This window comes from Triturus cristatus, chromosome 6, assembly GCF_964204655.1.
Source record: "Triturus cristatus chromosome 6, aTriCri1.1, whole genome shotgun sequence".
Taxonomy (NCBI): Eukaryota; Metazoa; Chordata; class Amphibia; order Caudata; family Salamandridae; genus Triturus; species Triturus cristatus.
The window spans coordinates 220,346,972-220,373,845 of NC_140589.1; the positions used below are offsets into that span (position 1 = coordinate 220,346,972).

Here is a 26,874-nt window from a genome sequence, read left to right on the forward strand (position 1 = left end):
TCTGAACGATGCACCAACTACCAGTACTAGGTTCTTCTGAGGTGAGGGGTCCCTTCACTCACATCTTCATTTATAAATGTATATAAACTAAATTGCTATGGGATGGTGGTGCTGCCTTCCACCACTTCAGTTATCATGATTTAATTCCCAACTGTATAAGTGTAACAATGTATATTGTTTTAATGTTATTGATTTGCCGGTTGGTGCTGCTAAGAAAACAGTGTACAGACCTTCTCAAATTGAAATAAAAATTTTAAACTTACATAGACTTTGTGGTATTTGGTGTGGAGTGGACTAACTTACACGATTGAGCAAATTAAAGTAAGGGTGTGCATGTGAATTGCTTCCACGACAGAGGTTGGGTGTGTTAATGTTCTGGGTTGTCTACTTGTTGGTTGTCTTGGGGGGAGGGTTCCGAGACCTAATAGGTATGACAAGACAGTACTATAGTCAAGCAGTGGAATTGTGGTGGGTGCGGAATTTCTGATTGAGGTGTGCAAGGAAGGTCCAACCTACCATCACCAACATCCTATTTTCTGGTGCAAATGTATGTGCAAGATCCCTACAACAGTTGTATGTCCTATAGGGTATCATATCAAAATATTAAGAAATCTGGTAGGGCTGTTGCTGTGAATTTTCAAAGCCTAAACATCAACAAGAGTAAAAAGTAGTACAAGACAACGACCCAACGGATTGTACGAGCTACTGGTGAATATGAGTTTTATATTACAACCTTTCACAAAGAGTGGCACTGGGCAAGACTAGCTACTACAGTACAGACAGACAGACTGATAGTATGTAGTAGTACTCAGTCATCATAGCGGAGGCAGGGATAAGCTTTTTGAAACCGTACAGATCGAAGGATAATTGGTGGTAAAAAAATAGCATTTGGAAACACACTATAGTTCGGGAGAAATGGGGCAGTAAAAGTTATGGAATAAGAAATATTATTAAAAACAAGAAGACTTACTGGGGCCAGCAGAGGAGCCCTCAGCGGTGTCCTCCTCGTGGTGTTCCTGTCCCGCCGACTGCCCAGTCCCTGCCCGTCTGCCCCTGGGTGCTGATGAACAGGAAAGATATAAGAAAGACAAACATTGATGGATGGTGTCAACTTAAGCAAATACAATTTTTTTCAACAACGGTCAAAAAACACTTATGTAAACAATTGCAATAACTACATTGACCGATCTCATCTGGTCAACATGTAATATCGGGGGATTCGCAGTTCGACTACTTAAGTTACTATTTATCAACAGTAATCCATTCTTCCATTCTGATTCCAGAAAACTAAGTTACAAGTAAGCCTAAGTATTAGTACAACCTACCACCCAACCTAGCCCACCTATTCCAGGCATGCCAATTGTACATTAAGTATGCATTTCGACTGTATTCCTCAACAATGTGTATGATCCAATCATGGAGGACACATTAACATGACTACATTTTTTGTATATACACAATTTTGGTTTGATTGATGCTCATCTGCTACTGCTAAGTAACTGCAAAGCCTACCTCCACTCATTGAACAAACTAGAAAGGTTCTAAAGACTGGCGTACTAGCAGCACGTCACGTAACTGAGTGAGGGGGCATCACGCATACCACTAACCAATTAGAAGCTCATACAAAGTACCTAAACCTATGTATCAATCCGCCCCTATCTATTAGTGACAGGACAAAGTAAGGAGTGGACATGAGTCACTGTAGCATTACGTAACTTAATTTCTCTAAAATAAACTCGTAAAGAATCACGCTAAGCAAGCGCAAACGCAAAGCTGCAAACAAGTAAGATTAGTAGTAGCGCAGAAGAGCACCTGTGTCATAATCACAGAAGACTTTTAAACGTTATTAACCTGGAATGTATTGCAAGCAGCAACATTCTATCTGGTTGGAAGGAAAAAAAGATATTCGCAATATATAACATAGAGCAGAAGAACAGACACAAAGTTGTAATAATTAAATAGGTACTCACCAAGCCCCGGGACCTCCACTCCTAGCAGGTCCAGCAGGTCCTGCTCACGGTCCAGGATGTCGGACCACCGGTGCGTCAGCTGTGCTTGGGTGCGCCGGACCCCAGAGATGCGAGACACTGCCCGGCGCACCTTCCCCCACCGCTGCCGACGCTCCCGGAGGCCGTACCCGGACCCAGGCCTGCCACCTGCTGCCAGGGTTGAGGGGAGGTGGCGCTGCACAAAGAAAATTAGTGCAGCCAACTCCGCCTCCCCAAATAAGGCCCGTGCATGCACCCCTTGTGGGCGCCGCCTTCCGCAAGGAAGGCGGTCGCGGCTCTGGCTGCGCCGGCGAACAGCCCTGCCCTTGGACATGGTTCTGGGGACGGGGCGGGAAAGAAAAGGTAAAATAAATAAAGGAGTAAAGGAAATAAATAGCAGGCAATACAAAGAGAAAAAGTAGCTAAAAAACAAAAAAAAAGGTACACAAAAACCAAAAATATAGAGGCAGGAAAATAGTTAGAGAAATAATAAGTAATAAAGATCCGAAAAAAGTGGCTATAAACAAAGGATTGAAAAGATTTAGGGAGGATTGAAAATCAGGCCCCAGAACCATGCAATAGAGTGGAAAACAAGATGGCCGCGCCCGTTGCGACCACGTGCGCAAGTTCGCGCGATATTTTCTCCCTGAGCAAGCAAAAAGCAACGCGATCAAGTAAAAGCGATCGCGAACAGGAAATATCGACCGTGAACATGCATTGCGCGACCCGGAACAGGAAGTAAACAACGCCAGAGGGCGGGACAAGTGAAAACAAGATGGCCGCGCCCGTGAGCGACCGCATGGGTAAGTTGGCGACCCGCGAACACGCAAAAAATACCGCGAACAGGCGGCAAAAAACTTCCGCATCTTCGCGATATTTCCGGCGTGTTTGCGGAGATTTTCTGCATTCTCGCGATAATTTGCGGAGGTTAATTCCGCAAATTCCGCCCACCCCTAGTTGAGGGCCTCACTGGGTATGGCCCGTTTGGACCTGGGACATTTGATTGATAATGGGTGTAACATCTGGTCACAGCTCTTAGAATGGGGCAAATAAATTAAACTGATCTAATGTGCCTAGGTCCAATGATTACACCAAGTTTCATACAAAGAAGCTGGCCCGGGTAGGCCTACAGCCAATGCAATAGCAGAAGCCTGGGGTGCCTATGACGGAAGGATGGCTTCTTGCGTATATTTGCAGATGCTATATGGTGAGATGAGGACAAAAAGAAATCAGTAGGATTATATTATCGATATTTACTGTTTCGTCCATATTTTATATTTAGAAAGCTATCCTACCCGAAATCATGATTATATTCACAATCCTAAACCAACATGGTGATGGATGGAATGATTGAATTAGTCTCAACCACTGGCAATTGCTCGGGCCACATCCTAATCCATTGTTTTTTGCTCACCATGCCACCTCAGTTTGAACCCAGACATATCTAAATATGTATGGAGCCTGCTACTCATGTGGGCAGTACAGGCTGAACTGCCAGGCACCCTGATCTGCAACGAAAGCTGTAAAAACCTTCTCTGATTCATGATTATCTCAAAAATATATTACTCCTACCTGTCAAAGGCATGACTTTCGGTGGTAGGATACAATGCCCTTTACAATTACCCATTCATAGACATTGCCAGGATTCCCCAATTTAGGGTATCACCATGGTAGCTCTGTGCATTTCTCACGAATGGGCATCACAATGGTAGCTCTTTGCATTTCTTGAGAATGGGCATCAAAAGGTAAACATCGTTTACTTCGCATGCGCTTCTTCGCGTGCCATTACAATGCGGACGTTAGAACGACCGCGTTGTTAGTTCGTATACCTTTACTACGCAAGTTGGAACAGCGACTTGCGTTAGGGGGGAGAAGGTGTTGGATTTAAAATCCAACACCTTCCCTAGTGTCCGCATAGACTGGAGTTGGAATAGTAAATTATACTATTCCAACATCCAGTGCCCCCTACTGCAATTCGTTGTTTCGAATTGCGTAGTAAAGGTATGCGAACTAACAACGCGGTCGTTCTAACGACCGTGTTGTAATGCCATGCGTACTAAACGCATGCTAAGTAACGAGTGATATTCCATCAAAATGGTAGCTCTTTGCATTTCTTGAGAATGGGCATCACCATGGTAGCTCTGCTGCATCTCTCAAGAATGGGCATCACCATGGTAGCTCTTTGCATTTCTTTCGTATGGGCATAACCATGTTAGCTCTGCTGTATTTATCAAGAATGGGCATCACCATGGCAGGTGTGCTGCATATCATATGTATGGGCATCAGCATGGTAGCTCTGCTGCATTTCTCAAGTATGGGCATCAACATAGTAGCTCTTTGCATTGGTTATCTATGGGCATCACCATGGTAGCTATGCTGAATTTCTCATGCGTGGGGATCACCATGGTAGTTCTGATGCATATCTCATCTATGGGCATCACCATGGTAGCTCTGCTGCATTTCCCATGTATGGGTATCACCATGGTACCTCTGTTGCATTTCTCAAGTATCTGCATAACCATTGTAGCTCTGCTGCTTTTCTCACGTATGGAGATCACCATGGTAGCTCTGGTGCATTTCTCAAGAATGGGCATCACCATGGTAGCTCTGGTGCATTTCTCAAGAATGGGCATCACCATGGAAGCTATGCTGCGTATCTCATGCATGGACATCACCATGGTAGTTCTGCTGCATTTCTCAAGTATGGGCATCACCATGGTAGCTCTGCTGTATTTCTCAAGTATGAACATCACCATGGCAGCTCTGTTGCATTTCTCAGGAATGGGCATTACCATCTAGCTCTGCTGAATTTCTCAAGTGTGGGAATCATCGTGTTAGCTCTGCTTCATTTCTCAAGTATGGACATCACCATGGTAGCTGTGCTGCATCTCTCATGTATGGGCATCACCGTGGTAGCTCTGGTGCATTTCTCATGAACGGGCATCACCATGGTACCTCTGTTGCATTTCCAGAGGATGGGCATCACCATGGTAGCTCTGTTGCCTTTCTTAAGTATGGGCATTGTTAGAAGGCGACCTCAGAGGAGCCCGGAGGGGGCCCTGACTATTCTGAGACCAACCCTCGAGGTATCGTAGCCGGGCACTGGCGGGAGACTCCTCAGGGAAGGAACCTCGTATCTAGGATCGTACACTCGGCACCACACGACAAAGAGACACCACACCGGGAGTTCTTAAGAATAAATCTTTATCAGATCGGAGTTGTAGGATCTTTATGATCAGCAAGGCAAATATATACAAGTGGAGCGTGGGCTCACCGAGTCTTTGAGGGGGGTAGGAGGTAGCGGGACAGTCTTTGGGGGATAGGGATCAAATGCAGGAGCGTACCCGGCGCGCAGCTCACAATCCTCGAGCTGGGGGATACACTTGTCGTCGTGGGGTCCGGCGGGACCAAGAGAGTCTGTGGGAGCCGCGAGTCACTCAGCAGGGCTCAAGTACAAGTTCGGAGGTCTTACGATCTTCAGGGAGCCGCGAGTCACTCAGCAGGGCTCAGGCACGAGTTCGGAGGTCTTACGATCTTCAGGGAGCCGCGAGTCACTCAGCAGGGCTCAAGCACAAGTTCGGAGGTCTTACGATCTTTAGGGAGCCGCGAGTCACTCAGCAGGGCTCAGGGGTTTCCAAAGGCGAATCTGCCGGACAGCCCCAGAGCACCCCTTGTTATAGGGCGACTCCTCTTTGATGTCCGGAGTCTGTGCAGGCAGGGGTCTTGTCACCTGGGGGTCGCTTGTCGGGGTTTCCCTGCCATTGTCTTTTGATCCTTTCAGGGCCGGGTTGGGCGGAGTCCCAGACACCCAGCAGGCATGGAGCCAGCCCTCGGGGAGGCCGGCGGGCCGATCGAAACCCACCTTCCCAGGGAAGCTCAGAGGTGTGATAGAAACTGCTCCTCCCTCTCTCATCCCAAGGGGGGCGCGATGTCCTCCAGCCGGAGTGGCGCCTCTAGGCCAGGGTCGCGCTGGGGCCGGGCGGCCATCTTGGTGCATGAAGTGGGCACGCGGGCGCGGTGTGGCCGAAAGGAGGAAGGCCACGGACGGGAAAGTCTGGGTCGGGTGTGTGTGTTCTGGTGGGAAGGATCGGCTAGGTCGTGGGTTCGGGGGCTGTGTGAGGTGCTGGGGTCAGGTATGGCTATGTCACGAGGGCCGGGTCTAACACGCGTCCCCCCCAGCTGAAAGCCGGAGAGAACTACCCATCCTCTTGGGGGTTCTCTTCGCTGAGGCGGAAGAACCGGGAGAGGCCATCGGCGTTGGCGTGGTCAGTCCCAGGGCGATGTTCCACGGTGAAATCCATCCCCTGGAGGGAGATTGACCATCGCAGTAGCTTGGGGTTTTCTCCTCGCATCTGCATGAGCCATCGCAAGGGGCGATGGTTGGTTTGGACCTTGAAATGGGTGCCGAACAGGTACGGGCGTAACTTTTTGAGGGCCCAGACTACGGCGAACGCCTCACGCTCGATGGTGCTCCATCTTTGTTCTCTGGGCAACAGCCTTCGGCTGAGGAAGGCCACGGGTTGGTCTAGGCCTTGGTCATTCACCTGGGACAGGACGGCCCCAATTCCATGCTCTGAGGCGTCCGTTTGGACCACAAATTCCTTGGAATAGTCGGGGGCCTGGAGGATGGGGGCAGTGCACATGGCCGCTTTCAGGGCATCGAACGCCTCTTGGCAGGCAGGGGTCCACTGCACTTTCTTGGGCTGTTTCTTAGACGTGAGTCCCGTGAGGGGACCGACCAGGCTGCCGTAATTCCGGATGAATCTCCGATAGTAGCCCGTGAGGCCCAGAAAGGCTCGGACCTCCGTCTGGGTAGTGGGGGGTTCCCAGGCTAGGATGGCGTCGATTTTGGGCTGGAGAGGGGCGACCTGACCGCTTCCGACCTGGTGCCCTAGGTAGGTTACCGACTCTTGCCCAATCTGGCACTTGCTGGCTTTCACGGTGAGGCCTGCCTGGCGCAGGGCGGTTAGCACCCTCCGGAGGTGCTGGAGGTGCTCACTCCATTCGGAACTAAAAACTGCAATATCGTCGAGATATGCAGCGCTGAATTTTTCCAGCCCGGCCAGGACTCTATTTACCAGTCGCTGGAAGGTGGCCGGGGCATTTTTCATCCCGAAGGGCATCACGCGAAAGCGATAGTGCCCATCCGGGGTGGAGAAGGCGGACCGCTCCTTGGCTCCTTCTGTGAGCGCAATTTGCCAATAGCCGCAGGCGAGATCGAAGGTGCTGAGGAACCGAGCAGCCCCGAGTCGGTCAATGAGCTCATCGGCTCGGGAAATGGGGTGGGCATCGGCTCGGGTGACTTCATTGAGTCCTCGGTAGTCCACGCAGAAGCGGAGCTCTGGGGCGACACCGGGGGCAGCTGTTTTCGGGACCAGGACCACGGGGCTGGCCCAGGGACTGTCTGAGGGTTCGATCAATCCCAGGGTCAACATCTTCAGGACCTCGGCCTGAATGCAGGACCGGACTCGATCAGGGACTCTGTAGGCTCGGTGTTTCACCGGTGGGCTGTCTCCGGTGTCCACGTCATGGACACACCAGTCGGTGACTTTGGGGACCAGGGAGAAGAGGTCGGAAAACTGCCCTAGGAGCTGGCGACAATCCTCACGTTGCTGGGAAGTGAGGGAGGGGGAGAGGTTCACTCCCTCTATGGAGCCGTCCTTCTCTTTGGTGCACAGGAGATCCGGGAGAGGATCCGACTCCTCCTCGGACCCGTCATCAGTGGCCAGTAGGAGGCTCAGCTCCGTCCGCACAAAGTGGGGCTTGAGGCGGTTCACGTGGAGGACCCGGAGGGGGTCCCGTGGTGACTGGACGTCCACCAAGTACGTGACCTGGCTCTTCCGCTCAACCACTTTGAAGGGCCCGGTCCATTTATCCTGGAGGGCGCAGGGTTTCACGGGGGCCATGACCCATACCTGATGGCCCGGCTGAAACTCGACCAGAGTGGCATTCTGGTCGTACCAGCGCTTCATCTCCTCCTGGCTCGCCTCCAGGTTGGCCTCGGCCATCTCTCGGAACTTCCTAGTCTGGTTCCGGAGGGTCAGGACGTATCGGAACACATCTCGGGGGGGGCCTCGGGGTGCCGCCTCCCACCCTTCCTTGACCAGGCTGAGGGGCCCCCTGACGGGGTGCCCGTAGAGCAACTCAAAAGGACTGAACCCCAAGGATTTCTGGGGAACTTCTCGGTAGGCGAATAGGAGGCAGGGGAGCAGGACGTCCCACTTACGTCGGAGGGGCTCTTCCAAGCCCGCGATCATCCCCTTCAGAGTCCGGTTAAACCGCTCTACCAGGCCGTTCCCTTGGGGGTGGTACGGGGTGGTGAATTTATAGGACACCCCGCATTGTTGCCACAAGGACGTCATGTATCTGGAGATGAAGTTGGTACCGCGATCGCTCACAACCTCGCGGGGAAAACCCATGCGGGCGAAGATTCCCATCAACGCCCGGCCCACCACGGGGGCTGTGAAGGTGCGCAGGGGGATGGCTTCAGGGTATCGGGTGGCATGGTCCACCAGGACGAGGATAAAGCGGTGTCCTTCGGAGGTTGGGGGGTCCAGAGGCCCCACGATGTCGATCCCGACCCGCTCAAAAGGGGTACTGACGACAGGGAAGGGTTGGAGGGGAGCCTGGCGCTTTCCTCCGCTCTTCCCACTGGCCTGGCACGTGGGGCAGGACTTGCAGTGGGCTTCTGCATCGGCCTTCATTCTGGGCCAGTAGAAGTGAGTCACGAGGCGACTGTAGGTTTTGTCCTGGCCCAAGTGGCCTGCGAGGGGAACGTCGTGGGCCAAGCCCAGGAGGAGGTTTCGGAAGCGTAGGGGTACTACCAGCACCCGGCCGGATCCCAGCTCCACCGACTTCTGCTCGCTGTACAAAAGGTCATCCTCCCAGTACACCCGGTGCGTCCCAGTCTGGTCGCCCGCAGCCTGGGCCTTTGCCTGTTGCCGGGGCCGGACCAGCGACGCACAGGTAGCCTGCTCACGGCAGAACTCCTCTCGGGAGGGGCCCCCCTCCTGGCGCCACTGGGCCAGTTCGGGCAGATCGCTTAACTCGGTGACCTGGGCGGAGTCGGAAGGTGGGGGTTCGTCACTGGCGATCGACCCTTCTTGTGGGGGGATGTGGGGACCCTCGGCGGGGACCATCCTATCTTCCGTGGTCGGGGCGTCGTTGACTTTCCCCAGGGGGGTCAGTCGGGCCGCCATGGATCGGGTGGTGGCGCACACCCACTCCGGGAGGCCCATCATCCCTAAGTGGGTCTTGCGCTCGACTTGTTTCCAGGGGGAACTTTCCAGGTCGTTTCCCAGGAGACAGTCGACTGGCTGGGAGGTCCTAACTGCGACTTTCAGTTTACCGACCACCCCTCCCCACTCAAAAGGCACCAGGGCTACTTTACACAGACTTTCCGTGTTGTCTGCTGAAATAACCGGGCAAAAGACGTTGGGGAGGACCTGGTCTTCGTGGACTAAATGACTGAGGACCCCGGTGATGCTGGCCCCGGTGTCACGGAGGGCTTCTACTTGGTGGCCATTGATCGTTAAAAGTTGCCCATATTTCTTCGTGTTGGAGGGCAGGAGGCTGCCAGGGACCATTTCTCTATCTCCTAAGGATACTAGGGCCATGGCTGCGGGTTCCCACTCTACGGTCTCCTCAACCTCCTCCCCCAGTGCTACATTGGCTATCTGTCTAGCGGGGGGTGCTGCCTGGGTGGTGTGTGGGGCCATGGGGCATTCAGGGTCGTTGGCGTAATGCCCGGGCTTCTGACAACGGAAACAAGTGATGGTCACCCGGTGCCCCCGTCTCAGGGGGGGGGCCGGATACAGCTGGTGGGGGTGCCGGGAAAGGCGGAGGTTGGGTCTTCGGGGGACTAGACTGGGACTCTCTCTGCCCTCCCTGGTTTCCCCACCCTCTCTGGCGGGGTGGTCCCTGACTGGCTCGGGGGTACTCTCCTACAGGGCCCCGGGAGACCCGGGTGTTGGTCCAGCGATCCGCCTCGACAGCCAGCTTTCTCGGATCCGTGAGCTTGCTGTCGAGCAGATGCTGGCGTAGTTCCACAAAGCAGTTCGCAGCCAGGTGTTCCCACAACATAAGGTCTGTTAGTTCTTCCAGGGTGGTTACCTTGCTGCCCTTGATCCACCCATCGAACGCGCGGCTGAAAAAGTTCACATATTCCACCCAGGTGGTACCCGGGATCTTCCTGCAGTCCCGGAACCGCTGGCGGTACATCTCCGGGGTGAGGCCATACCTGGTGAGGAGGGCCTCCTTCATGTGGTCATAGGAAGTCTGCATGGAGGTTGGCAGGTCGAGGAGGGTGTCTCTCCCTTCGCTCAGGAATCGTCCCCACAACCCGGCCCCCCAATCCTTCTGCGGGACCCGATGGGAGGCCATGGCGACCTCGTAGGCCCGGAACCACTGTTGAATGTCATCGTTTTTGTAATATTCTTTGACCACATCCTTGGGGATGTGGACCTTCTGCTCCGCCGGGGGTGCCGCCTCTCGGCTCCCCGGGGGCCGCGCTCCGTCGCTTTTCGCTTTTAGCTCCATTTCCTTCAAGCTGCGTTCATGTTCCAGTTGAAGTTATGTTATGTTATGTTAAGCCGCACTTTTTGAGCGCACGGCTACCCCAGAAGGGTGTCCCGGCGCTTTGGCAAAGTGGCCCAGAGAAACAAGAAACCAAAGGCAAAAAACCTACTACCGTCACACTAGGTTACTTAGTAAAAAGCAGAGTTTTCAACTCCTTCCTGAAAGCCAGGAGGTTGTTCGCTTTCCGAAGGGAGAGTGGGAGCTCGTTCCACAAGCAGGCTGTCACGTATTGGAAGGAACGACCTCCCATCCGAACGCGTTTGACCACAGGCACCTCCATTTTAGCCCGGTCCGCCGACCTCAGCAGCCTCCGCGGCACATAGAAGACAATACGCTTCCTCAGATAGTAAGGGCCAATCGCATGAAGGGCTTTAAATGCCAGAGTGAGGAGCTTAAATCTAATTCTCCCCGAAATTGGGAGCCAGTGCAGCCTAGCCAGAAGCGCAGAGGCACTAGCTCTCCTGGGCAGCCCATAGATAGCTCTGGCCGCCGAATTCTGAACAATCTGCAGTCTGGATAACAGATACTTAGGTAGGCCTGCAAAAAGAGCATTCGCATAGTCCAGGCGGGAGCCCACAAGCGCCTGGACTACCTTCCTACGATACTGCAGTGAGAGTAGGGGAAGAAATTTCCTAAGCATCTTAAGGATGCTGAAACATTTCCCTGCTAATCCCAGGATGTGTGGACGAAAAGATAGATCATCGTCAAACACCACTCCGAGATTTTTTACCTGAGATGATGGCTTCTCTGGGGGGGACATGTCCTGGGGCCACCATGTCTTCCAGCCCGGATCAGGGGCACAGCCGAAAAAGAGCAGCTCAGATTTGTCTGAGTTGCATTTCAGGCAGTGCCGCTGAAACCACGCAAAGACTGCACTCAGACAGTCCTTGATTCTGCCGCCGCTAAAGGCCTCTCCCTTCCTGCAAGTGAACAAGAGCTGGGTGTCATCAGCGTATGAGATGACCCGGGCCCCGAACGCCTCCGCTACCTCCGCAAGAGGGGCCATGTATATGTTGAAAATGGTGGGGCTCAGGATAGAACCCTGAGGCACCCCCACCTCCAGCGGAAGCATTTCGGCCGAGAACGGCGGGGCCCAGATCACCTGTCGGCGGTCGGCAAGAAAGGATTGAAACCAATCCAACACCGTCCCTCGCAGACCAATCTCCCTAAGTCTTGAGAGAAGACCTGCGTGTGGGACGGTGTCGAATGCCGCCGATAGGTCCAACATAACTAGCATAGCCTTTCCCCCATGGTCGAGCGTCTCCCTGATGGCGTCGGTAACCTCAACCAGAGCCGTCTCCGTGCTGTAATTCGCACGAAAGCCGGACTGGGAATCATGCAGCAGTTTGTTGTTCTCAATAAAGGTGGTCAGAGTATGCTGAACATGTTTCTCCAACACCTTCGCCAGAGCAGGGAGGAGGGAGACTGGTCTATAGTTAGCGCATTGCAGGGGGTCGAGCAGAGGCTTCTTAATCAGCGGCACAATGAGTGCGTGTTTCCATTGGCGTGGGACCACCCCTGAACTCAATGAGAGATTAAGCAGGGGGTTCAGCAAACTGTTCACCGCCGAGGCCACCTTGCCCAAGCATTTCGCCGGACAAACATCCAGAGGCGAACCAGATTGCAGCCTGGATAGCAGCTCAAGCGATGTCTCACAGGACAACTGGGGAAAAACAGATAATGAGGGCCCAGTTTCAGCCTGAAAGGGTGCTAAATAGGTCAACTTGTCCCCTAACACAACGTCAACCGATTGGGAATCCACCGTTGGAAAAGTGGCCTGAATCTTTGTGATTTTAGTCACAAAAAAGTCGGCGAGCTGTTTGATCCATTCTTCCGAATGAGAATGGGCCGGGGTCCCTACTACCGGGTTGACAAACTCCTTCACAATCCTAAAGAGTTCCCGGCTCGTATTATCGGCTTTATCAATTCTCTGCTCCAGATAATTCTTTTTGGCTGCGGCAATCTGCTTATAATAAGATTTTATCGCGCCTCGGTAATTCATTCGCTCCACAAGATCGTACTTGCGCCGCCACCGCCTTTCCAACTTTTTGCAGTCTTGTCGCATTGTACGAAGTCTCCTTCCTTCGTGCTCCAGTTGGAGTTTCTTTTCTTCTAGTTCTCCTTGCACCCGCATCTGTTTCACTGCTAGCTTTTTCTCGGCTAATTTCAACTCGCCCTCAATTTTGAGTTTGGCTAATTCGAGTTCGTGATGGCGACTTCTTTCTCTGTCTGCGAGTTCCTCCGGGGATAGGCCCCCGTCTGGTACGAAGCTTCGCGCCTGGTTGCTGCTGCGTTCTCCTTGGGAGGGTCCAGCTTCGTCGTGGGGCTCCACCGCTCCTTCTGGGCGGGGGGCTCCAGAATCCACCCAAGCTTTCAGTGCCTTTTGCATATCTTCTTTGGTGTTGAGACCAGTGGTAGCGATTTCGAGTTCCTTGCAGAATTGCTTCAATTCTCAGTGTGTGTACTCTTCCAGTTGTTCCGGCTGGAACACGGTACTGGTGTCGTTTTCTGTGAGAACCACGGCGTTTCCTTCTGCCATCTTTGTCGGTAGTGCGTCAGCCGTTCACGGTACGATCTCTAGATTTTGGGCCCGAATCCCGTCGCTTGCCACCAATGTTAGAAGGCGACCTCAGAGGAGCCCGGAGGGGGCCGTGACTATTCTGAGACCAACCCTCGAGGTATCGTAGCCAGGCACTGGCGGGAGACTCCTCAGGGAAGGAACCTCGTATCTAGGATCGTACACTCGGCACCACACGACAAAGAGACACCACACCGGGAGTTCTTAAGAATAAATCTTTATCAGATCGGAGTTGTAGGATCTTTATGATCAGCAAGGCAAATATATACAAGTGGAGCGTGGGCAAATATATACAAGTGGAGCGTGGGCTCACCGAGTCTTTGAGGGGGGTAGGAGGTAGCGGGACAGTCTTTGGGGGATATGGATCAAATGCAGGAGCGTACCCGGCGCGCAGCTCACAATCCTCGAGCTGGGGGATACACTTGTCGTTGTGGGGTCCGGCGGGACCAAGAGAGTCTGTGGGAGCCGCGAGTCACTCAGCAGGTCTCAAGTACAAGTTCGGAGGTCTTACGATCTTCAGGGAGCCGCGAGTCACTCAGCAGGGCTCAGGCACGAGTTCGGAGGTCTTACGATCTTCAGGGAGCCGCGAGTCACTCAGCAGGGCTCAAGCACAAGTTCGGAGGTCTTACGATCTTCAGGGAGCCGCGAGTCACTCAGCAGGGCTCAGGGGTTTCCAAAGGCGAATCTGCCGGAGAGCCCCAGAGCACCCCTTGTTATAGGGCGACTCCTCTTTGATGTCCGGAGTCTGTGCAGGCAGGGGTCTTGTCACCTGGGGGTCGCTTTTCGGGGTTTTCCTGCCATTGTCTTTTGATCCTTTCAGGGCCGGGTTGGGAGGAGTCCCAGACACCCAGCAGGCATGGAGCCAGCCCTCGGGGAGGCCGGCGGGCCGATCGAAACCCACCTTCCCAGGGAAGCTCAGAGGTGTGATAGAAACTGCTCCTCCCTCTCTCATCCCAAGGGGGGCGCGATGTCCTCCAGCCGGAGTGGCGCCTCTAGGCCAGGGTCGCGCTGGGGCCGGGCGGCCATCTTGGTGCATGAAGTGGGCACGCGGGCCCGGTGTGGCCGAAAGGAGGAAGGCCACGGACGGGAAAGTCTGGGTCGGGTGTGTGTGTTCTGGTGGGAAGGATCGGCTAGGTCGTGGGTTCGGGGGCTGTGTGAGGTGCCGGGGTCAGGTATGGCTATGTCACGAGGGCTGGGTCTAACAGGCATCACCATGATAGCTCTGTTGCATTTGCCGAGGATGAGCATCACCACAGTAGCGCTTTGCATTTCCTGAGGATGGGCATCACCATGGTAGCTCTGTTGCCTTTCTTAAGTATGGACATCACCATAGTAGCTCTGATGCAATCTCATGTCTGGGCATCACCGTGGTACCTCTGGTGCATTTCCCATGGATGGGCATCACCATGGTAGCTCTGCTGCCTTTCTTAAGTATGGGCATCACCATGATAGCTTTGTTGCATTTCCCGAGGATGGGCATCACCACGGTAGCGCTGTGCTTTTCCCGAGGATGGGCATCGCCATGGTAGCTCTGTTGCCTTTCTTAAGTATGGACATCACAATAGTAGCTCTGATGCAATCTCATGTATGGGCATCACCATGGTACCTCTGGTGCATTTCCCATGGATGGGCATCACCATGGTAGCTCTGTTGCCTTTCTTAAGTATAGGCATCACCATGATAGCTCTGTTCCATTTCCTGAGGATGGGCATCACCATGGTAGCACTTTGCATTTCCCGAGGAAGGGCATCACCATGGTAGCTCTGTTGCCTTTCTCAAGTATGGGCATCATCATGATAGCTCTGCTGCATTTCTCAAGATTAGGTATCATCATGGCAGCTCTGTTTTATTTCTCACGAATGGGAATCACCATGGCTGCGCTTTGCATTTCTCAAGTATGGGCATCACCATGGTAGCTCTGTTGCATTTCTCAAGAATGAGCATCACCATGGTAGGTCTGCTGCATTTTTCATGTAAGGGCATCACCATGGTAGCTCTGCTGCATTTCTCAACAATGGGCACCACCATGTTTGCTCTTTGCATTTCTCAATAATGGGCATCACCATAGTAACACTGCGCATTTCTCAGGGATGAGCATCTTCATGGTAGCTCTACTGCATTTCTCCAGGCTAGGCATCATCAAGGTATCTTTTTGCATTTCTCAAGAATGGGCATCACCCGCCGCTGTATTTCTCAAGAATGGGTATCACCATGGTAGCTCTGTTGCATTCTCAAGTATGAGCATCACCATGGTAGTTCTGCTGCATTTTTCATGTATGAGCCTTACAATGGTAGCTCAGTTGCATTTCTCATGTACGGGCATCACCATGGTAGTTCTGCTGCATTCTCATGTATGGGCATCACCATTGTAGTTCTGCTGCATTTCTTATGTATGGGCATCACCATGGTAGTTCTGCTGCATTTCTCTTGTATGGGCATCGCCATGGTAGTTCTGCTGCATTACTCATGAATGGGCATCGCCATGGTAGTTCTGCTGCATTACTCAAGAATGGGCATCACCATGGTAGTTCTGTTGCATTTCCCGGGGATGGGCATCACCATGGTGGTTCTGTTGCATTTCCCAAGTATGAGACTGTCACGTTTCCCCACTGGTAAACATCCTTCAAGTGCAATACCTGTGTCCACATAGGAATCAACTTCAATCAAAGTTCAAAGAGCGGCAATTGACTTGCATGAGAACCATTTAGTATGAGCCTTCTTCCGGGCATGTGGGTTTTTTATTAATTAGACACTTATTTCACCACGTTTTTTCGCACTTTTTCAACATAATCTTGTGATACGATGCACTTTTCCTGCATATTCTTGTTGTAGGTTGCATGTTATTCCACATAGAAATTTGCGAGTTACCCACAGTGATACTCTATAGATAACATAGGATAAGTGTCAAACCCACTTTCCTGGCATTGCTGTTTCAATTTTGCTTTTATGATTTCTCTAGGAGCATACCCCCTGACGAAGGGCATTCACTATGCCCAAAATGCATTAGGGACGATTTACACCTTATTTTACGATGCTTCATTAATACACATTACTACATGAATGACTGGATTTATTCATGAAACCATAACGTAGATTATGATGACCTAAATAAAAAGCTTTTTGCATCAACATTTTGAACTTTGATTGAAGTTGATTACTATCTGGACACAGGTGGTGCACTTGAGGGATGTTTCCCAGTGGGGAAACTCGACAGACTTATTGAATTCTACGTCCAGGCTCAAAGGACGATACCTCATTGCACGCCAACCAAATGGTGTACTTTCTCTACACACAGAGTATTTGAACTTTGGATTACCCCCACGGGTGCGGGACCCACCAATTTATTGATTTCTCAAGTATGGGCATCATCATGGTAGCTCTCCTGTATTTCTCACAAATGTGCATCACCATGGTAGCTCTCCTGTGTTTCTCAAGAATGGGCATCACCATGGTAGCTCTGCTGCATTTTCCAAGAATGGTAATCTTCATGGCAGCACTTTGTATTTCTCACAAATTGTAGCTCTTTGCATTTCTCAAGTATGAGCATCACCATGACAGCTCTTTTGCATTTCTCAAGAATGGGCATCAAAATTGTAGTTCTTCTGCAAAAGTGCTGCATTTCTCAGGGTTGGGCATTGCCATGGTAGCTCTGCTGCATTTTTCAAGTATGTACATCTTCCTGATAGCTCTGCTGCATTTCTCATGCATGGGCATCATCATGGTAGCACTGCTGCATTTCTCAAGAATGGGCATCACCATGGTAGTTCTGCTGCATTTCTCATGCATTAGCATCACCATAGTAGTTCTGCTGCATTACTCATGCATTTTCATCACCATGGTAGGTCTGCTGCATTTCTTAAGAATGGGAAACAACCTTTACAACGCAGTCATTACATCGCACTACATTTACAACGCAGTCATTACATCGCAACATCATTTACGCATGTCACTACAACGCAGTCATTACATTGCATGTCACTACAATGCATGACAATAAACACATTTCACTACAACGCTGGCATTACAGCGCATGTCATTACAACGCATACCATTACAATGCATAGTACCCCTAAACTACCCAACCCTTACGCTACTGTTGCACCCCCTGGAGTTAGACTAGTAATTTTTATCCCAACACTATCCAACACTTACCCTACTGTTGCACCCCCTGGAGTTAGAATAGTAATTTTTACCCCTACACAATCCATCACTTACCCTACTGTTGCACCCCCTGGAGTTAGAATAGTAATTTTTACCCCTACACTATCCAACACTTACCTTAAATGCAATGTAATTGTATGCATTGTAATGGTATACATTGTAAAGGTATAATGCGATGTAATGGAATGCGCTGTAAATGTAGTTTTAAAAAATGTGTTGTAGTGGCATGCGATGTAAATGTATGCGTTGCAAAGGATGTTGCAATGTTAAAACTGCATTGTAAAGGCATGCGTTGTAAATGTATGCGTTGTATCGTCATACATTCCTCAAGAATGGGCATCACCATGGCAGCTCTACTGCATTTCTCCAGTATGGGCAGTATCACTGTGGCACTGCTGCATTTCTCAAGAATGGGCATCACAATAGTAGTCCTGCTGCATTTTTCAAGCATGGGCATCACCATGGTAGGTTTGCTGCATTTCGCATGGATAGGCATTACAATTGTAGCTATGCTGCATTTCCTATATATAGGCATTATCAGTGCCTAATCTTTAGAGATGTATGTGCCAGGGCAAAAGATATTCCTCTGGAGGACATTGTGGTTGGCACTACACGCTGTCCCTGTCCACACAGTCACATGCTGCGCATCACACAATACAAGCGTGGTGTTTTGGATTATTCCGGCTAAAAACATGGCTTGGGCCCGCTTTTTAAAAATGTTTTATGACTATTCAATACTTTAGTGAAGAGCACTGCTAAAACATACAGCGCCACCATATGGTAAGCTGTCTTAAATAAGTGTTGGTGTTTAGCGATAAGTGCTAGTGCCAAGCATCTACTTGATGCCACTACATTGCCTGGAGGAAGTTTCTCCATGCTAAAAATAGACCACTCACAACAGAGCTACAGTATGATCCCTAGTGGTTAAGTTATGCCGGTGTTAACTTAACCTTCATAACTTAACCACTAGGGATCGTACTGTAGCTCTGTTGTGAGTGGTCTATTTTTAGCATGGAGAAACTTCCTCTAGGCAATGTAGTGGCATCAAGTAGATGTGCATGTTCCAATGTCTAATAAGGACATTGAACATGTGCATTAGATGGAAAGAAAAAGCGAACAGCCGTTGGAAAATTGTATCCATGGAAAATAAGCCTTTAACATAAAAAATGGAATAGGGCAACAGTACACTGTATGAAATCAAACCACCCATGTGAATATTCAAGCAGTGATTTACTGAAAGATTTTGGCAAATTTAAGTAAGGACTCTATATAGAGAATAAACAAGCTTGGGGAAATAAGCAAGGTGTGTTTGTGCTGCTGCCCTTAACCAAGTTGAATGTGAAGGCACTGCAGTGTATTAAGAAGTAAAATGTTGCCGTAGCAGTCACACTTTTGCAAATGGGGAAGAGCCACCTACTAGCCAAATTAACTAAAGCATTTCAGCAGATGATTGGGGGTCAAATCAGGAATGAAAACAAGTTTTTTCTGAGACTTTTGAAGAAGACAAAATAAGTTAATCGTGTTGATAATTGGACTATTTGTTTTCTGTCCATCTAATTGTTTTCTCTTTCAAAATAAAGTTGGATTTCATTCCTCTGGAAATCAATCTTCACAGGACAAATCCATCTCATAGGAAAGGCTAGCAGTAATTCCTTTCATAGAAGTTACACATTATGCAAGTTATGGTTTTATTAGCTCACCCTTCGAGGTCGCTGTTCTAGAATTCTCTGTCCCAGTGGTTATACTGTATCCTGCAAAACAAAAGGAAAAATTGACTTCTCAATGTAATGCTATTCAACCTTTTTTGAAATGTACATTTTAGGCACAGGAATACACAACTTCAAAAACATTCTAAAAAGTGTATACATCAGTGTGCAACATGTTGAAGCTATTAGGGCATTGTTAGATTTGGGGGTCTCTAGTTGGCAGAGGTAGGTACCTTTGACCAAGTAAGGACCCTTGCGTCTAGTCAGGGTAAGGGGTACACTCCTAAAATAAGCCCTGCTCACCCCCTTGGTAGCTTGGCACGAGCAGACAGGCTTATCTCAGAGGCAGTGTGTAAAGCATTTGTGCACATATACAGTAACCCAGTGACAACACTACAGATGGACACCACACAAGTTGTAGTATTTTTATATAGACTTAACATAAGACCACAAACGACAAAAATCCACAATACTGTACTTTAAAAATGGTAGAAATAGCTTAGTTCTCTTAAGATGGTAAATGCGACACTCTGAGTTCAAGATACCTTAGGATGTGTAACGCTATACAACGAAAGTGTTGCAGGGAAGGTGATGCGTCGGTTCCTTACAAGCAAGAACGGTGATGCGTCTGTTCCCTACTGATGCGTAGGGGATGCATAATTTCTTCTCGGCGTGGGTAGATGATGCGTAAGTTTCTTACTGCGTTTCCGTGGCGGTGCGACCTGCATCGCCGTGATGCGATGAAGATCCGGTGCAATGAAACAAAGATGGCATCTTCTTCTCGATGCGACATGATGCGTGCATGCCTGACAGCCGTGCAGCTACCCAACGATACTTCTGAGCCGTGACAGGCCCTGCGACACTCTTCCCGGTGATGCGACGGTGTCGGATGCTACATCGATCCTCTTCTCCGGTGATGCGAGACGCTTTGGCGATGATGCGACAGCTGCAACTGCGGCGACATGCTTCTCCGTTGATGTGGCGGCATCTGATGCGACGTCGATCCTCTTCTCTGGCGATGCGACGACAGCGGCTGTGGCGGCGACACGCTTCTTCTTCGTGAGTCACGCTTCCAACTCCTTGCGACACGCAGTCCCTCAGAAAGCCCAGGACAGCAGCAGGCACTTCCCAAAAGACTCTTGGGGAGCTGGTTGGCGAAGTCTGTTGTCCCTGAGACTGCAGCAGGAGGTAAGCTCTTTCTCAAGCCCTTGGAGATACTTCACAAGTTGATGAAAGTACACACAAAGTTCCTCTCTCCTTTCTTTGGCAGTTAGGCAACCACTGCAGGCCAATCCCCCAAGCAGCACTTCAGGGATAGTCTCTCCTCAGTCTCTCTGGTTCCTCTCCTCAGCAAACGTTTCTTCTTGTTTCCCAAAAGTGATATAAAGTTCTGGGGTCTGGGTCCCCCCTTTTATCCTCATTTTCTCTTTGTTCTCTGAAGGCAGAGAGGCCTTTGCCTAGTCCAAACCAGTTCTAGTCAGTCCTGGAGCACTTTGTTGACAAGACTCCTTCTTTCCTTTCACAGTGTAGGCCAGGGACATCAGACGCACCACAGGAGGTGGAGCCAGCATTGTGGAGGGAAGGCACAGCCCTATTCAGGTCCCAGGTGCAACTCCTCCCACCCATCTACATGCAGATCTCTCTATTCAGCCCTGTGCTGACTCACCCTGTCTCCTGAATCCCCCAGCCCCTGTCACTCAAACTCCAGAGAAGGAATAGACAACCTAGCAGAGGCAGGCTTGGATGGTTAGGCAATAAAATACCTACTTTCTAAAAGTGGTATTTTCAAACACAGAATGTTAAAACCAACTTCACTAGAAGATGTATTTTATCATTCTGAGTTCAGGCATACTAAACTCAAATTTCTACCTATTTCCCTGAGTCAGATAGGATTATAAGATGTAATAATCAAACTGCCCATTCTGGCCTATGGGGAACAGGTAGCCTTGCAATAGTGAAAAACGAAAATGGCTGTAATTCACTATTAGGACATGCCACACACACCAGGGCATGTATTACCTTATACATGGAATACACCCTGCCCTTGGGCATACCATAGGGGTGTCTGATATGAATAAAATGGAAGGTTTAGGGACTGGCAAGTGGGTGCACTTGCCCAGTCAACATGGCAGTACCAGACTGCACACAGGCTCTGCAATGGCAGACCTGAGACACACTTTTACAGGCTGCTTCTGTGGGTGGCACAACCAGTGCTGCAAGCCCACCAGCAGCATCTGAGTAACAAGCCCTGGGCACACACAGTGAGGGTCAGACAAGTAAACCGAATAAGCCAATCATGGAGTCACTAATCCATTCATCAATTTACAATAGAGAGCATATGCACTTTAGCACCGATCAGCAGTGGTAAAGTGCCCAGAGTCATAAAACAGCCAACAAGTCAGAAAAATACAGGAGGAAGGCAAAAAGTTCAGGGATGACCCTGCAAAAAGGGCCAAGTCCAACAGGCATCCTATACACCTCAGCACGTCTCATCCAGGGCTTGAAGAAATATGATCACATCAACCCCAGCATGAAGGAACTTCCTTCCTGCCAGGCAACCATATCTTCAAAACCAGCTGCATCATTTACAGTCTTCACAACCAGCATCCTTCTTATCTTGCAGATGAGCTTGCCAACTTTGGCGGTTCTTAGCACACCCACAGCCAGGAACCAATCAAACTGTAGACTAAGCAGTGTAAAAAAAAAAACAAGGAAGGAGGCCTTTTACATCCTTGCACCTAGGTTCTGGAACACCATCCTGATATTCATCACGACCACCCCAACCCATCTCCAGTTTAGGGAAAAGTTGATGACAAATGTCTTAAAAGAACAATACATCAATATGCATTAGCTGTCCACAACTCAGCTTCTTCTCCTATTACTTGTTGACGTTATGCTAGTTTTGACCATGTGCATCACTCCTTTGTCTTTTCACTAGGTTTTAGATATAGAAATAGCATATACATACATACATATAGCTGTGAAACTAATACGTTTGATGTGCCCTTTTCAAGGGGGTAGCTAGGATTTCTCAATTGATTGGGCTCTAACTGGAATAGACTGACAAGCAACTCTACTATTGGACTTCAGGTTCTCCCATAGGACATTTGTGGGAACACTGAGGCATTTCAGGAAATAATGGTCAATGTTATTCAATAAGACTGAATATCATGTAAATAAAGTTTTGAAGGGCATTTTAGATAATATGACAGAAGGAATTTTCAGGGCATTTTAAAGCACCTTGGACTAGTGTCTTAGTAACTGTGCCAAAAGGTATAATTGAATTTGCACTGAATCAGAAACACGGATCTCAGCACGGCAGAAGCTAAAGACCTTCTCTTGAGGTTTTTTAAGGTGCCCCCCCAAAGAAAGTTTCCCTGGATGCATGAGTGTTACGATAATTTTTATTCATCTGGGGTGACTGGGCTGTCCCTCTCTGTGTTACTAACTTTGTAACCCAGGTACCGATTCCTGCCAGGGGTTCTTTGCCATTTCCGCTTTCTGACCTCTGACTCTCTAATCAAGGATCCTTTAACAACATTCTCTTAGGATCTAAGGTTCCAATTATGTGGCAAGATGTTTGTCACTTATCAGTCACTGCATGATCTGATGGGACCTTCTTATCCCGGAGTGCTCCCATTGTTTGAGATGTATTTGGAGATTTTGTCTATTTGCTGTCACTGTGTCCACCAATCTCCTGACTGAGCAGCCACCGCAAAAAGACATTTGATTGATCAAAAGGGTCCAAAGTAATCCAGTATGCACTAAAAGCAGAGGCAAAGAGGGCTCTGGCACAGGGCCCCATCCTTTCAGGGGAACCCTAATAGCTCTATTCTGCAAAGATTTTTTACAAACAAACAACAGGGTAGTGGTGGTAACAAAAGTAGCACATCAATCCTACAGAACACCTGTATTGGCACCAGAAAGTAGAGAATTAACAGTATTGGTGCCGCTCAAGGTCACAAAAAACACCCCACTACCAAGGATGTCACTACATGGAAATTCATCCAACCCCCCGTGTCGTATTGAAGAAGAACGCTGTACCTCGGCACTCTTCATATTCTTTTATCTATTCTTAGAGAGTAAACATATCAATTTATCCTATTCTCAATATGGCTACTCACAGGAAACATCAGTCTTGATAAATTGTTTCAAAAAAGCTATTTAATTTCCAATGTCAATGCTCCACTCAACAATTCAATATCCTGCCTTGGTAATTTATACAAGTCAATCCAGCATAATCAAATATACAGCATTGGTATGATTGACAGATGGAGGTCCTGTTCTTGAAGCCTCCTTGGTGACAGAGGATTATGGCAGCCAACACGTGTCTCGTTACTACTGTAACTTCTTGCATAAGTCATATTGAGAATAGGATAAATTGATATGTTTACCATCTAAGAATAGATAAAAGAATATTAGGAGTGCCAAGGTACAGCGTGTTTCTGTTCTGCAAAGAGTGCTGCCTTGATGACCTTGAATCATTTTTAGACAGATAGTTTTAAAAACCGTTTTCCTTTAATTTACTTTTAAACTGGGTGTAGTGTGAGAGTCTTTTACTGACATTTTGCAGATCAAAACAGGACCGCACATATCCATATGTCACAGAGATTATTTGCAGTAATATTAGTGAGCTGCTGCTATGTTACAATATTAAAAACGCAGGTCACTATTGCTAAACGTTAGATGTAAACACATTTAGAATTTGGAGCAGCGTGCCTGTGCTCTGTCAGTGACCTGGCCAAAGAGGGCATAAAAGAGCTGAAACTGGACCATAAATTTAAGGCTGTTCTAAACAGGGGCCCCCCAAAATACATTTGGCCCCAGGGCCCCCAAAATACATTTGTCCCCTGGTCTCCAAAATTCTTACGATGTCCCTGACTGAAAGTGGTGAATGCTAATCGATTATTTTGAAGGGACACTGCATGCTTGTACATCTTGTGGAACATTGTTGTGACAGTTATCCTTTAAGGCACCGGGTGTCCTGAAAAGAGGAGAAGCACCAGCGCACCACTGGCTGTACAATTAGCAGCACCGTTCTCCATCAACAACACCCACAAACAGAGCAAACTCAAAATGCCAGTGAGACAATCGAATCACTGACAGAATATCAAAGGTCAGAATATCGACCTACAGAAATATCGCAACAAGAATATCAAAGTCAAGAATATCGACATCCTATCTAAATTATGGTAAGTATGGTAAGTACAAAAATAACAGAAACAAAATATCGATGTCAAAAATATCTTTGTTAAAAATATCGCTTTTTAAGTAAAAAAAAGCAAAATAAAGCAAATAATACATATAATTAAAATAGACATAGTTAAAAATATTTTAAATTGTTTAAAAATTATAAATAATATATACATAATTTTAAAATACATTAAACATATACATATAATATAGAATATATATACTTACTTATTATTATGTTTTAATAATTATTTTAATAACTTATTAAAGTGTTTAAAAAAATCTTATAAATTATAAATACACCTATACACATAAAACAATAATATAAATAAAAATGAAATAAATTAAGTAACAAATTAAAAAAATATATATATATATTTGTAATCTTTTTAAAATTAATTATGTACTACATTAGCTAAAATATTACAAAAAATATTAGATAGCATAGGGAATAAAATTACTATTCCAAATAGTGCAACAGTAGGGAAAATGTTGGAGAGCGTAGTGGTTCAAATTACTATTACCACTCCAGGGAGGGAAACAGTAGGGAAAGTGTTGGATAGCGTAGCGGTTAAAATTACTATTCCCACTCCAGTGAGTGCAACAGTAGGGAAAGTGTTTGATAGCGTAGGGGTAAAAATTACTGTTCCCACTTCAGTGAGTGCAACAGTAGGGAAAGTGTTGGATAGGTTAGGGGCAAAAATTACTATTCCCACTTCGGTGAGTGCAACAGTAGGGAAACTGTTGGATAGCGTAGAGGTAAAATTTACTATTCCCACTCCAGTGAGTGCAACAATAGGGAAAGTGTTGGATAGCGTAGAGGTAAAAATTACTATTCCCACTCCGGTGAGTGCAACAGTAGGGAAAGTGTTGGAGAGCGTAGGGGTAAAAATTACAATTCCCACTCCAGTGAGTGCAACAGTAGGGAATGTGTTGGATAGCGTAGGGGTAAAAATTACTATTCCCACTCCAGTGAGTGGAACTGTAGGGAAAATGTTGGATAGCGTAGGAGTAAAAATTACTATTCCCACTCTGGTGAGTGCAACAGTAGGGAAAGTTTTGAATAGCTTAGGGGTAAAAATTACTATTCCCACTCCGGTGAGTGCAACAGTAGGGAAAGTGTTGGATAGCGTAGAGGTAAAAAATACTATTCCCACTCCAGTGCGTGCAACAGTAGGAAAAGTGTTGGAAAGCGTAGGGGTAAAAATTACTATTCCCACTCCGGTGAGTGCAACAGTAGGGAAAGTGTTGGATAGCGTAGAGGTAAAAAATACTATTCCCACTCCGGTGCGTGCAACAGTAGGAAAAGTGTTGGAAAGCGTAGGGGTAAAAATTACTATTCCCACTCCAGTGAGTGCAATAGTAGGGAAAGTGTTGGATAGTGTAGGGGTAGAAATTACTATTCCCACTCCAGTGAGTGTAACAGTATGGAAAATATTGGATAGCGTAGGGGTAAAAATTACTATTCCCACTCCAGCGAGTGCAACAGTAGGGAAAGTTTTGGATAGCGTGGGGGTAAACATTACTATTCCCACTCCAGTGAGTGCAACAGTAGGGAAAGCGTTGGATAGCGAAGGCATAAAAATTACTATTCCCACTCCAGTGAGTGCAACAGTAGGAAAAGTGTTGGATAGCGTAGGGGTTAAAATTACTATTCCAACTCCAGTGATTGTAAAAGTGTGGAAAATGTAGGATAGCGTAGGGGTTAAATTAACATACTTATGAATTAAATAATTTTTGTAAAATAAATAACATATTAATAATTATTTAACAAACAAATTATAAATAAATACCAATGAAATGAAATTAATATTTACTCAAATAACATTAAATTACTTTCCACAATATTTCCCCAAAACCACACAACACGCTACACATAAAAAAAACACAATTAATTTAATTATCCTATTCGGTCCTGAGGAGTGCCCGGGGTAAAACCCCCTCCTCTAAATCAAAAGAAAAAAAGCATGCGAGGGTCAGCACACACAAAACACGGGACAAAATAACAGTCAAAAGGCTCAAGAAGATTGTCCACTAAGGATTTGCTCTTGGAATATAAACGGCCTGGTAAACAAACTGAGGGAGGATGCCACGATCTCCTACCTACGGTCATTTGAGATCATTCTGTTACAAGAGACATGGCTTGTGGAGCTGCAGCACTTGGAAGGGTTCACCATACTCCAGCAATGAAAATGAAATCCCTGACACGAGATAGTGGAGGTCTAGCCATCTACATATCAGCTAATAGCGCAATTACCTCATGGGATCTTGTAAGTTCCTCCCAGGCTCCCCAGTCAGTGGGAATCACACTCAGAACCCACAAAGGTCATCCCAGGACCATAATTTTATTGAAAGTGTATATCCGTCCTAACTCAGCGTCCGGGCTAACCCTTTCTGACGAGGTGACAGCGACAGTACTAAAAATGAGATCTGGCATCCCAAAGGCAGACATCATACTATCGGGGGACTTTAACATGTGGCTGATGTCCAACTTACAAAAGAACGAGGTAACTAAATCACAGGAAAGCGACTGGGCCATACCACCGCAGGATCGTCCCAGATGGTGTAAGGAGGACCCAAAGGGCCACGCCCTCCAAGGCAATTTGGAACATCTCGGACTCGGACCCCTCAACGGGCGTTTGTTTCCTGACAAGCCGCTTGGTCTCTCATT

At 48.2% G+C, this 26,874-nt stretch overlaps 1 protein-coding gene across 1 annotated transcript in view; it reads right to left on the reverse strand.

The window, feature by feature from the left end:
* LOC146816676 (adhesion G protein-coupled receptor F5-like) overlaps window positions 1-26,874 on the reverse strand; it is a 956,016-nt gene that overhangs the window by 616,626 nt on the left and 312,516 nt on the right. Inside the window, exon 5 of the mRNA XM_085610571.1 lies at window positions 19,005-19,055. Within this exon, the coding sequence (XP_085466697.1) occupies window positions 19,005-19,055 (51 nt within the window). The remainder of the gene's footprint in view (window positions 1-19,004; window positions 19,056-26,874) is intronic.